The 14,413-nt window shown below is 34.9% G+C and overlaps 1 protein-coding gene across 12 annotated transcripts in view; it reads left to right on the forward strand.

The window, feature by feature from the left end:
- RNF111 (ring finger protein 111) overlaps positions 1 to 14,413 on the forward strand; it is an 87,006-nt gene that overhangs the window by 30,358 nt on the left and 42,235 nt on the right. For all 12 annotated transcript variants that reach the window (XM_045530329.1, XM_045530409.1, XM_045530415.1 and 9 more), the window contains one exon: positions 7,102 to 8,000. In XM_045530329.1, the coding sequence (XP_045386285.1) occupies positions 7,121 to 8,000 (880 nt within the window). In that variant the 5' untranslated portion in view covers positions 7,102 to 7,120. The remainder of the gene's footprint in view (positions 1 to 7,101; positions 8,001 to 14,413) is intronic.

The raw sequence follows: 14,413 nt of genomic DNA on the forward strand, positions 1-14,413 counted from the left end.
AGTTCTGTGTCTCCAAGGGACAGGCCTAATTCATTGGCCAGGACAGTCAACAGGAAGTGTGACCTTGGGCACATGCAGTGATGGATTTCAGGGCATGGCAGCTGGGCTCTTGATCAGTTAAGCTTTCCTTATCTGGAAGTCTGCAAGACACATTCTCCTGGCTACCACAGAGCAGTCAGGGAAGACCTCTCCAAAGAGATGACATTTACGCCAAGATCTGAATGATGAACAGAAACTAGGATAAAAAAATCTTTAGGAAAAGCATTAAAAGGCATGGAGAACTCAAAGTGCAAAGGCCGAGAGGTAGAGAAAGCTTGTCATACACGCTCAAGGAACAGAAAGAAAGCCAGTTTGGCTGCAATATAGTGAATAAAGAAGTGAGGTGGTAAGAGCTAGGGACAGGGACATGAGATTATAAAGGGTCTTGTAAACTGTGCTAAAGAGCTGGAATTTTATTTTTGAAACGTTTGGAAACCGTGGGAGGATTTTAAAACAAGAGTGCGATATGATCTGATTTATAGTCTTAGGATATACCCAAATATAGAAATGGACTGTTGGTGGAAATAAGAAAACCAAGTTAGGAGTCTGTTGCAGTATTATAGACAAAAGATGGTAATAATTTGGACTAGGATGGTAGCAATGGATATTTCCTATCCAAAAGTTAACAGAATCCTGGTCATTCTGTCTTTCATTATTTCTGGATTTTATGCTTACCCTGTCCCAATTGCTGGTCCCTTATTGTCTGCCCTTGCATTTTCTCACCCTATATAGTAACAACCTCTTCTTTTTTTTCTTTTTCTTTTCAACACTCCACCCTGCCCCCTAGCCTTACCCACGAGGGAGAGGCCAGTAACAACCTCTTAACTGGTTTTTTCTGCCTCCAGTTTTGGCTCCTTCGGTCCTTTTTTTTTTTGGTTTGTTTGTTTTTGAGACATAGTCTGGCTCTGTTGCCCGGGCTAGAGTCCATGGCGTCAGCCTAGCTCACAGCAACGTCAAACTCCGGGGCTCAAGCAGTCCTTCTGCCTCAGCCTCCTGAGTAGCTGGGACTACAGACATGTGCCACCATGCCCGGCTAATTTTTTTCTATATATTTTTAGTTGTCCAGCTAAATTCTTTCTATTTTTAGTAGAGACGGGTTCTCACTCTTGATCTGGTCTTCAACTCCTGACCTCGAGCGATCCTCCCGCCTCGGCCTCCCAGAGTGCTAAGATTACAGTCATGAGCTACCACGCCCGGCCTTATTTATCTTTCAAACTATGAATTTCTTTTTAAAGCCTTCCCAGTCAGCGCGTCTGCTAGGTGGGTTAAGTATCTTTACAGTCATTCCTTGAAATCTGTATTTATCTCTTTCCTCAATCTGTTAAAGTTTTTGAGGGATGGTACTTATGTGTTTTTGCTTTTAGAATGTTAATATTGCTGATTAATGTCTCATAGCAGTCCCTAATATTACTGTAGTAGACCCTTTGTAACTGTTGATTCAACAAATGGCAATTTTTTGTATTCTGTGATTTTATCCTGGAAGTCTCTTTATACTATCTTAGTTTTTTCTGTGCTCTCATAACGTGATATATATACTTACCTCTTTTAGAACTATTAGTGAATTGTCTGTAATTATTTATTTTATCTTGCTTTTCATGGTCAACAAGGATCCAAATCTTTTTATAATAGCTAACAGTATATTTTCTGAACCTTATTGTCTATTCAGGATAAGTTGCCTTGATCACTGGTTTGTTTTTATGTTTTTGTTTTAGATCTAGCCTCCTACAAAGAAATTTAGTTTATCTTGTAGTTTCACAACAATTATTCTGAGTATAACTTCTTCCTTTCTACCAAGTATCAGGCTGCAAGTTAATTGTTTGCTAATAAGGTTATCACAGTTCTGCTTTTCAGGATGGAGTTTGTTACTAGATTGTGTACTCCTAGCAGAAATCTCTTTTAAGAAATTTAGGTTAAATGAGCATTTTGCTAATGCAGTTAAGAATTCAGAGTGATGCCTTTTTGTGGGGGAAATAACCTTTCTTGCTAATGAAATTTTGACTATTTAGAATATAACAAAGCATAATGTCTGTACTATCTAGCTGTGAGTAGTGGTAGTTATAAAGCATTTAAATAGTAGAAGAGAATATTCTGTCAGACAGTTGATTTAATACTCTTAAACTGACACATAGTAAAATAAATATCCGTAGAAGAGAATTAAAAATTTAATACTAAGCCAGGCTTGGTGGCACATGCTTGTAATCCCAGGTACTTGGGAGGCAGAGGTGGGAGGATCACTTAAGCCCCCAGGTGTTTGAGACCAGCCTGAGCAACAGAATGAGACACAGTCTCAACAATAAATAAATAAAAATTTAATACATACCCTAAGTAATATTCCTGTGGTACAAGTATTATTTATTTCATTTAATTATATGAAAAAAGATAGTTAAATGGTAGGCGTGTTTCTAATTTATTTTCTGATGATCTCTAAAGCTTTTATAGAAAAAATACCAAATCATCTGTGGCTTTTTCCTTTTAAAATCTTTGGCCGGCACAGTGGCTCATGCCTGTAATCCTAGCATTCTGGGAGGCCGAGGTGGGAGGATCACTCGAGGTCAGGAGTTTGAGACCAGCCTGAGCAAGAGCAAGACCCTGTCTCTACTAAAAAAATAGAAAGAAATTAGCCGGACAACTAAAAATATATAGAAAAAATTAGCTGGGCATGGTGGCGCATGCCTGTAGTCCCAGCTACTTGGGAGGCTGAGGCAGAAGGATTGCTTGAGCCCGGGAGTTTGAGGTTGCTGTGAGCTAGGCTGACGCCATGGCACTCTAGCCCGGGCAACAGAGGCAGACTGTCTCAAAAAAAAAAAAAAAAAAAAAAAAATCTTGTTCTTTTAGTCATATAAAATTAATCACCAAATCTTTATTGAAACTTGAAACAAGTATTTATATTGATAATTGGTAGTGAAGGATCATAACCAATAAATGTATCATGGTTTAGAAGTAGAGTTCCTCAAAGTTATATGCGTAATCTTAAAGAGATTTTTCTTATGCTCATATAAACTCATTTATAATGTAAATTGTCAGATCTTCACCATGACTTTTAAGTTTTGAAAGTTAGTATTTTTTAGCACTTATGTTTTTTTAGAACAAGGTTTACTAAGAGTGGTATATGCTACACTAATGTTAGGAGTAATTAGTGTGCTGTCATGACATAATAAAATGATTGGATCAAACCTGCACAAAAAGACTAGTATGGTTTCAGTATTAAAACAATGTGTAATAACAAACCAGTTATAATGTGACCAAGGAGATAGATATATCTTGTACATATTTGCCTCCTTTATAATTTAGATCAGCCAATAATTTTTACAGACATAAAAGACTAGATCATGATTTTATCAATAGCAAATAGTTTAAAACATTTTTTGTTCTTTGTTTTATTTTTGCCCCCTTTTTAGTTAAAAAATGCAGTACTTAAATTTATTTCTTTTCATGAATTTACTCCTCCTTTTTCTCAGCTCAAAATAGAACATGAATTTGTACTCCCTGGGTGGGAACATCTTAGTTAATTTGGGATGTTAATTTTTCATTTAATGACTGCATAACATAAGTAACTCAGAATAGTTACTGGTGTATAGACACAGACCATACCATATACCAAGCCGTCCTTTTCCCTTCACCCTCCTCCACCTCAGTGGGCAGACCAAATTGAGCAAAAACCAGAGCAGATTTAACCATAAAGTGTTTATTGTTTTGGCTTCCCAAAATGATGAAAAAGAAATTAGGTTTAGTTAATTATGCTATAAATCACTCTTTGTAAATCAATATACAGATCCATTTTCTCAGAATTTCTCTGGTTTTTTGGACAAAATTTCATTGCTTCTCACTATCTGCATTACCAAGACCAAGATTCAGTAACTAAGGATCAGGGGTCTGAAACAGATTTTGTTCTTCAACAAATAGCAGTGATCTCCTCAGAGATCCAACTCAACACAAGTCTTGGGGATACGTGGACTTCTGAAAGAATCCTCGATCTTTCCAAAAGACATTATGACTTTTCTCTTGCTGGTGGGATCTATAGTTACACCCAGAAATCTTGATACTTTCTCTCTTGGCTTTTTGGTGGTAATTTTATTGAGATATAATTTTAGTGTTTTTTAGTATATTCCCAGAGTTGAACAGCCATCAGTAAAATCAGTTTTAGAACATTTTCAGTCCATTGAAAAGAAACCTTTAGTTTTTGGCCATCACACCCTAATCTACCGATCTTCCCCAGCCCTAGGCAACTGCTAATCTATTTTGTATAGATTTGCCCATTCTGGATATTTCAAATAAAAGGAATCTCAAATTATGTCATCTCTTGTGACTGTTTTCTTTTACTTTACATAATATTCATCATATTGTACATTCATATTATATTGTTTGTTCATCCATGTTGTAGCTTGAATCAGTACAGTAGGGGGAAAACAATCCAAGACCCCCAGTGGATGCCTGAAACCTCAGAGAGTACTGAATGCTATATATACTATATTTTTTCCTATGCTTACACACTTGTGATAAAGTTTAATTTATAAATTAGAGTAAGAGATTAACAACAATAATAAAATAGAACAGTTATAGCAATATGCTATAATAAAGGTTATGTGACTATATTCTCTTTCTCTTTCAAAATATCTTATTGTACTATACAAGTAACAGAAATCACAGTAAGCAAAACTCTACAGATAAGGGGGGACTACCATACTTCATTTCTTTAGATTACTGAATAATAATCTATTATATGAATTCATTCATCAGTTGATGGACATCCATGTTGTTTTCACTTTTTGGCAGTTATGACTAATGGCACTATGTATAAGTTTTTGTGTAGCTGTATCTTTTCATTTCTCTTGGGTGTATATCTAGGAGTGGAAATGCTGGGTCATGTGTTAATTCTCTATTTACCACTTCCCACAGTGGCTGCACTGTTTTACATTTCCATCAACCATGTATTAATATGAAAGGTCCAATTTTTTTATGTCCTCTGTAGCACTTGTTATTTGTATTTTTTTTTATTATAGCCATTCTATTGGGTCCCCCATAACTCTGTCACACGTACCTGTGCCTTGTCATTGTGACTTGTGTTTTCATTTGTTTAATTATGATGATCCTTGTTTGGCTGTCTCCCATAATTTGCTCATTGCCATGTTCATACGTTGACTCATCTTTGTGTTCCTACTTTACCACTGATCCTACTAAACTCGAGACAGGGCTTGATGGCTCGTCTCGGATATAGTGCTGCCTGTTTTGGTAAATGAGAATAAAAGAAGATAGGGGTTTTGATAACTTTCTATAGGAATAGGTCATTCCATTTCTTTTCTTTTTTTTTTTTTTATTTCAGCATATTGTGGGGGTAGAAAAGTTTAGGTTATGTATATTGCCCTTGCCCTCCCTCCCCTCCATTTCTTAATTACTGTCATTTGTTTTGATAATAAAGTTATATATTAAAATAAAGTGGGAAACTTATGAGATTGTATATTTCTATAACTGTCATTTGTGGAGAGGGAAAGAACTTCCTACTAAATATCTGTTTTCCTCTCTTTTTAGGAAGTGGTTTAAAAATGTATGTTGAGGGCAAACCAAATCTATGGTTTTAGCAGTTAGGATAATGGTTAACAACTCTTGGTGGGTGGGTGGTAGTGAGGGGAAGAAGATTTATGGGGTGCTGGTTATGTTATTTTTCTCCATCTGTGTGCTCATTACATAGATGTGTTCATTTTGTTGAGTGTTTTTCAGTCTATAAACTTAGAATGTATGTGTGTATGTTATAGTTAATAAAAACTTAAAAAATATGTTAACATTATTTAGATATTCATATTTTACCCTAGTAAAGCTCTTTGTTACATTAACTGCCTTTCTAATGAGTATGTTCCATTTGGAGTCATGGTACTTAACACTTTTACAGTATCTCTAGTCTTGTATATACATTACATTGATGTAGATGCTTTAAATTCAATTTCCCATGTTCAGCAATTCATACTTTAAGAGGTCTAGTGATTTAGATACACTGAGATTAGCTGTAGGAAGTTTGATTTTATGTTCTGTGATGCATATTTAATTGAATGATCTTCAGCAACTCACAGTCTTGGCTCTACTCTTTCTGTGTGAAAAAACTATAATGTGGCCGGGCGCAGTGGCTCATGCCTGTAATCCTAGCACTCTGGGAGGCCGAGGCGGGAGGATCGCTCAAGGTCAGGAGTTTGAGACCAGCCTGAACAAGAGCGAGACCCCATCTCTACTAAAAATAGAAATAAATTATTTGGACAACTAAAAATATATATAAAAAAATTAGCTGTTCATGGTGGTGCATGCCTGTAGTCCCACCTATTCGGGAGGCTGAGGCAGGAGGATTGCTTGAGCCCAGGAATTTGAGGTTGCTGTGAGCTAGGCTGACGCCACGGCACTCTAGCCAGGGCAGCAGAGTGAGATTCTGTCTCAAATAAATAAATAAATAAATAACAACAAACTATAATGCAATAGTTGTGCCTGTTGTCTATCAGGAGAATTCAGATTCTCATTAGAGAATAAATACAGTAGTATGAAGGAAAGAACATTAGGAAAGAGAAGCTGTATTCATATTAGTTCATTATTAATAGTAATCCATCCAATGTAGTAACCATTAAATAAATAGTACAGAAAATGTTTAATTTAATAATTACCACTTTAAACTGTCATACCAGGAGAAAAACAGGTTGACTAATCAGTCTTTAATTCTAATCCTTTCATTTATTTTTACTATAATAGATTTTGAAGAAATTGTTTGATTTGACCAAATATGTTACGTTGCTGAAAGTAGCAAAATACACAGTAAGATCAGTTTTTGGTTAATGGAAGTTTTCAAGTAGGTTTATACTGTGATACTTACTGTATTTCCCAAAATTGGGTACATGAGTAGAGCTATCAGAGAAAAATGTTTTATAAGAACAGTAAAATGGTTCGTTATAGCCATGTTGTATCCTGATGAGGAAAAGGCAATTGTGCCGTATTACAAGGGATGTTCTCAGTGGAATTTTAGAAGTCTTCAATTAAATACTGCAATAAAACACATTAAAAATCTTTTTAATATCTAATTGTGTCTTCTAGGCCTGCCTTAAAGTTTCCCATGTCTCAATGGACTCCTGAATATAACGAGCTCTATACCTTAAAAGTGGATATGAAGAGTGAGATTCCTTCTGATGCACCAAAGACACAGGAGAGTCTGAAAGGAATCCTTTTGCATCCAGAGCCCCTTGGGGCAGCCAAAAGTTTTCCTGCAGGAGTTGAGATGATAAATAGTAAAGTGGGGAATGAATTCTCTCACCTGTGTGATGATTCTCAAAAACAAGAGAAGGACATGAATGGTAACCAACAAGAGCAAGAAAAAAGTGTTGTTGTGAGGAAAAAACGCAAAAGCCAGCAGGCTGGCCCTTCCTACGTGCAGAATTGTGTTAAAGAGAACCAGGGAATATTAGGATTGAGGCAGCATCTAGACACACCAAGTGATGAAGATAATGATTCCTCCTTTAGTGATTGTCTTTCTTCTCCTTCATCTAGTCTGCATTTTGGGGATTCTGACACTGTAACTTCTGATGAGGATAAAGAAGTCTCCGTAAGACATTCCCAGACCATTCTGAGTGCTAAAAGTAGAAGTCATAGTGCACGGTCCCAAAAGTGGCCTCGGACAGAGACAGAATCCGTATCAGGATTGTTAATGAAAAGACCTTGTTTTCATAGCAATTCATTAAGGAGACTTCCATGCAGAAAGAGATTTTTGAAAAATAATTCCTCACAGAGGACACAGAAGCAAAAAGAGAGGATATTAATGCAGAGGAAAAAACGAGAAGTGTTAGCTCGAAGGAAATACGCATTGCTGCCCAGTTCTAGTAGTTCTAGTGAGAATGACCTCAGCAGTGAATCCTCTTCCAGCTCATCAACTGAAGGAGAAGAAGATTTGTTTGTTTCTGCCAGTGAAAACCACCAAAACAATCCAGCTGTTCCCTCAGGTAAAAATGTTTCTTAAGTTGAGTAAAACATGGAATCTGTTGCATTGTATTTGTTCTTATTTTCCTTTTTCTGTGTCTTAGTGACTTCATTTTATTTAGAGGGAGTATCAGGCTCTGTTAACTTATTTTTAAGCCATATGAATAAATTGCCAATTGTAGTATTAAACCATAACTCCCATTCTAAGAGAAAAATTTAAAAATTTTCTAGTGACAAAAGTAAAGTCTGAGTTGGGTTTTTTTTTTTAGAATAACCGTTTGTTAATTTATACATATATGAGTTGATTTATGGTGCACAGTTTTTTTCTTATAATGCTTTAATATATTTAACTTTTATGAATACTTTTTCAGATACCTATGGAAAATATAACTTGTGAAAAAAATTCAGATGGATTTTTTTCACATTTAACCATAGTAAGAACAATTCTAGTCACGAAAAAGACTGCTTAATATTATTTTTTCTTTAAGTACTCTATTCTTGTTGTTTGCTTTTACCTGGTCATGTTCTTTACAGCTTAAAAATAATTTCAAGTATTTGAATGGTACCTTTTATTCTAACTGCTAGGACTCATAAACTTTTAGACCTGACAGTGCTCGGTAAAACATAGTTCATCAATTAAATTTAAGTATAATAGTTTATGTGCAGACAAGTATGTTCCATGTGTACAAAACCACCCTAAGATAAATACATTGTTTTTTTAGTTGTAATTTAAAGCGAGTTGTTGAAGTGAGCAATGAAGAATTAAGTCTAAACTGAAGGAAAAGGTAATTTCTTGGGGAATAAGGGAGTAAGACAAAGGGAAAGAGCTTTTCTTTTCTTTTTAATAACTTATAAAATTTTATTCTTTCTTTACAATTCATCCATGTAGGCAAATGTGAGAACTTTTAAAAGGACTGGGATCATGGTTTCCAATATTGACACAAGCTTTCCCATTTTTTGCCTGATGTCCTGCCTGTCAAGGTCTGAGTCTGCTATTCTGTTCAGATGTGCCATTTCTCCTCCTTTCTTCCTCTTCTGTATGGGTTCCTTCCTTTTTCAAGACTCCCTTACCTTTTCCTTTTTATTTTTCTATTCTTACCAGAACTGTAATACCAGTAACCTTGTTCTTAATCTTAGGCTTAGCCATGTTCAGTTCTTTTTAACCTACCCAAATACTTGTTTTAAGAATAGTTCATTGAGATCACCTACATCTGGGAGGAATGTACAGTATACATTCCCTTAGGTCTCTTAAGAAGGAAGAAGGTGATCATTGAGCTTCTTGGATGTGTAAAAAGAAAAAAGAAGAAGGTGAGAGTAGGAGTTGTCTTGCTTTGTCACAATTTTCTAAGGTAGTCATAATACAAAGGTACTAGTTTGGGAGAGGGAGCAGCAGAACTCAATTTCTGCTTGAAATTAGTGAGGCAGGATGGTTGGTGATGTGGAGCAGAAGTTCTAAAGACCTGATGTTTGTAGGGGAATGAGAATATAGTGAATGAAGATCATCATCCATGTCTGTTTCTTGGAAGGAGTTGATATTGAAGTATTCAAGATAAGTACAAACTAAATTCATTTTTTAAATCTTGCTTAATACTTTCGTAGCATGTGGTTTTTTTAAAATTGTCTTTCTTGGCAGAATTACATTATTTTATCTATATTATTTTCAGGCATTACCCTCAAATATTTATCTCTGAAAACAAAAATCCAAAAAGTTTAAACCAAGTACCCTGGAAGTTTTCTGGTTATAGACAAGGGTTTTGTTTTAAACTAGGTTTTTTTTAAAAAAAATAATGATTTCATGATAAAATTCACATGATGTGGAATTTTAACAGTATCAAGAAAGCACAAAATAAGAAATTAAGTTTTATATCCTCCTTTAATGTTTCAGTCTTATTACCCAGGGGTAGTCACTGTTAGCAGTTTATCTTCTTCAGAAAATGTGAAAGCCTACGCAAGCATAAATAAATAAATAATGTCAGTCTCTTTATATCAGTATATATGGTTATCTATTCTTTTTTTTTTTTAACTCTTCCCACCTGTAAACAGCATCTAGCAGGTTATCTCATTCTTTTAACAGTTGCATTGTATTTCCTTTGTATGGATGTTTCATAATTTAACCAGTTTTTGTTGATGAATATTTGCTGCACTGGACAAGTTTTGCACACCTATGCAGGCATATCTTAAGGAATAATTGCTTAAGATAGGTCAGAAGGTATATGCATTTAAAATTTTGTTGTCTATTGTTACCAGAATACCCTCCAAGGAGTTTGCATCAAATTCCTCTGCCATCCAACAGTGGATGATGATGTCATGATGATAATAATAAAAATACTAAGCATTTGTTGAGTACTTCCTCTGTGCCAGTAATGTTCTAAGTATTTTATGTATATTCTCATTTAATCCTCCTAACAATCTTATGAGATAGTTTCTATTGTCAGCACTCTCACATTAGAGATCAAACATTTGGAAAATCGTTTTAGAATGATTTATATTCAGAATAATTAAACTGAAATATTGATGAGACTTAGCGCTATTGTCAAGAAATCTCAGCTCTTTCAAAGAATTGACTTCCTTAGATTCTTAGGAGGTGAGTTTTTTTCTAATTATATTTTGAGTTCTGTTGCCATATAAAGTGACTTCCAAAAAGTCTTAGCTAATTTAAGTGGTAGAACTTGAACCCAGGCTTTCTGACTCCCAAGTCCAATATGTTTTAGTGTATGTTAGGGTAGAGCTGGAATGTCTCAATTTTTAATTAGATTTATCTACTAAATATTAATATGATTTGTATGGATGGATATTAGTTACTTTGTAGTAACTAATACCTAAGTAGTAGTAACTGATAAGTAGACAATTTTTTCATACAATGTGCATCAGTGTTGGCTATTGTTGTAGTGAACTGATGGAATAATGTTTTACATTTTAAGTATATTGTAATATCTTAAAACATTCCAAGGCACAACAGTTGTGTATAATTAACTGGTTTTACTAAATCACCTAAGTGAGTTATTTTAAGTCAGTATTTTACATTGTATAACAAACTTCAGTTCATCTGTTATAATCAGATTTCTGGGAAATATTTGCCTCTTGCTGCACTGTTACTAATTGGCTTTTAAATTTATTACGGCTTTCTATTCATGTATAAAAAACTAAAATGATATGTCACTTGGTTGTTAGCAAGAAGATTGTTGGACATTGAGTTATTCTCATTTGCCAATGAGGCTGAATGAATATGAATTCATTTTGGTTTGTTCTTATATTTGTGAAGAACTTAAGATATTTTAAAATAACCTAATAGAAGCTAGAGTAGATGTTAATTTTAGTGATATATTTCTATGATTTATTCAGAGAATTTTATCTGAACTGCTGATTAACTTTTTATAGCACTAAAGTCTTGGGATTTCCAATTAGATGTGGGTATGAGGACATCCATATAATTTATTAACTTTTAAATTAATAGGTATTTATAGATTGTATCTCCTCTAGGCTTCAAGGAAATGTAAATAGCACATATGTTCCCAAATAAATGAGGCTAACTATGTCAGTTCCATTTTTCCAGTGAGGAGAAAAAGAAGTTTTGGCTACCTTGCCTTGAAATATAAATGTTTAGATAATTATTAAAAGTCAGATGTCTTATAAATAAATTATTATTTACATGCGAAATATTAAATAAATGTTAATTTAGAAATATTGACTAGTATTACCCACATTTCCTGAAAATATTTTTATTCACTCAGGCTGGGCACAGTGGCACACGCCTTTAATCCAAGAACTTTGGGGAGGCCAAGGTGAGAGGATTGTTTGAGGCCAGGAGTACAAGACTAGCCTGAGCAAAACAGTGAGACCCCATCTCTGCAAAAAATAGAAAAATTAGTTGGGGATGGTAGCATGTGCCTGTAGGACCAGAGGCTGAGGCAGAAGGATTGCTTGAGCCCAGGAGCTTGAGGTTGCAGTGAACAGTGATGAAACCACTGCACTCTAGCCCATACAACAGAGCGACACCCTACCCCAAAAATAATAAATAAATAAAATTTAAAGAAATTTTTATTTACTGAGACATCTTAAACATCAACGTCTTGGTAATTGCTAGAACCATTTTTTAAGTCATCAAACAGAATTTTCAAGAACCTGTTATCCTCATCTACTTTGTGTGACATACAGCACTTGCTGATTCCATGAGTGGACGATTTCACTGGAAACTATCTCAAACTACAGATACCATTTACCTTATGTTAGGATTTTAAAAAATTTATCCAGTAGCTGTATGTTTATGTTTTATTAGTGTACACTCAATACTGTATTGACTTTTTAAGTGTTTTTGAAAGTTTGCTTAAAAAGATAACCCTTGGAATTGTAAAGTCCTAATACCAGGAATTTTACCTAACTTTGTGAATATTCCTTTCCCTCTTTTTGCAAAAATAGCATTGACAGAATTATATTGCTTGATTTTATGATTTTATATGGATTGAACTCCCACATATTCACCATCTCACTTCAGTTATCAACAATCTGTCATTCTTATTTCGTCTCTCACCCCTCATTTTTTTCTGGAGAATTTTAGAACAATGACTAGACATTGTATCATTTCACTCAGAAATTTCAATACGTATGTCTTAATTTGTTTTTTATATGGCATATTTCCTACGAACTGCTAGTTAGATCTAAAAACTTGATTAGATTTAAGTTCGGTTAAGGCAACACTTCATTGGTGATGTTTGCTTTCTGTTGCATCACATATAAAAATTGTTCAGACTGTTCAGGTGGTGTCACCTTGATCTTTCCATTATAAAGTTCCCTATCAACGTTTCATTTAATGTTTTTTTAAACAGCTATTAATGATCTTGCCTTAGATCCATTATTAGGGGTTGCAAAATACTGATTTTCTAATTCTATCATTTTGGTTACATTTATTAGCTCAGGTTCTTCTGTAAGGAAGAACTCTTCCTTCATCAGCAAATTGGTTTTCTGAAATACAGTCCATACAGGAAAGGCAAGATGAACGCTTGATTCTTTTCCTTCATTTATCACTTTTTAGAATGAGTTGGTACTCTAGCAATATCCAAAGAGGTTTTTTGCTTTTGTTTTTGTTATCGAGACAAGATGAGAAACTTTAGTACAACTAAGGCAGAATGGTGGGATTGCAGGTGATTTTCTTTGAACCTTTTTTTTTAAGGTTGGTTATGTTGTTTATACCTTTAAAAACATCATTAAAAAAAATGTAAGAGATATTTCTCTGGCTACCAGCCTAAAAAAAATGTAGGTAGTGTAACAATGGTAGCAAAAGCAATGGTTTCTCTGACAGCGTTCTATATGAACTCCTCAAAGTCCATTTCTATTCCCTGATAAGAGATCATAGATTCTCTTGGCAGCAGCTATAACAATGTTATCCACCGTAATCATTGATTACCTTGGTCCCTCTGTGCCTTAAGTCTAGGATGAGGCTAATAATAAGAATAGTGTACAATCTGTGAGCACATACTTTGTGACGAGTACAATATTCTTTAAAATGTTACATTTGTAGTTGGCTTTGCCTGGCTGTGTAAAACATATTTGATAATGTTTAGCTTATTTTTTTTTTTTAACAGGTTTTTTTTTTTTGAGACAGAGTCTCGCTCTGTTGCCCTGGCTAGAGTGCCGTGGTGTCAGCCTAGCTCACAGCAACCTCAAACTCCTGGGCTCAAGCAATCCTTCTGCCTCAGCCGCCCGAGTAGCTGGGACTACAGGCAGGCGCCACCATGTCCAGCTAATTTTTTTTTCTATATATATTTTTAGTTGTCCAGATAATTTCTTTCTATTTTTAGTAGAGACGGGGTCTCGCTCTTGCTCAGGCTGCTCTCGAACTCCTGACTTTGAGTGATCCTCCCGCCTCCGCCTCCCAGAGTGCTAGGATTATAGGCGTGAGCCACCGCGCCCAGCCTTTTTACAGGTTTTTAAAGAAATTTCATATACACATACATGGAGAAAAATCATTAATAAAGTTAATATGTAGGTGTAGCTCTTTTCATGCAGAATGGTAAAGATGGTGGGTTGAAATGGAGGTTTTAAAACACTTAAGTTTTTTGTTTATACATATAATGCTTTTAGTTTATAATGCTTTTAGTTTTACTTGTATTGTTACCACCATTACCTAATTCTGTATTTAATAATTTGAATCAACAAATAATATGTCTGCAAAGTGAATCATTAGCTAGATTAATATCTTAAGATTCCCTTTGTACTTTTACCTTAAACTGCATCATACACATGATTATGAAACTAGAGTCGGAAAGTAATTTGGAAATTGAATCTAGAATATTATTATTATTATTATTATTTTTTTGAGACAGAGTCTTGCTTTGTTGCCCGGGCTAGAGTGAGTGCCGTGGCATCAGCCTAGCTCACAGCAACCTCAAACTCCTGGGCTTAAACGATCCTACTGCCTCAGCCTCCCGAGTAGCTGGGA

The sequence above is a fragment of the Lemur catta genome, chromosome 1 (genome assembly GCF_020740605.2).
Source record: "Lemur catta isolate mLemCat1 chromosome 1, mLemCat1.pri, whole genome shotgun sequence".
NCBI lineage: Eukaryota > Metazoa > Chordata > Mammalia > Primates > Lemuridae > Lemur > Lemur catta.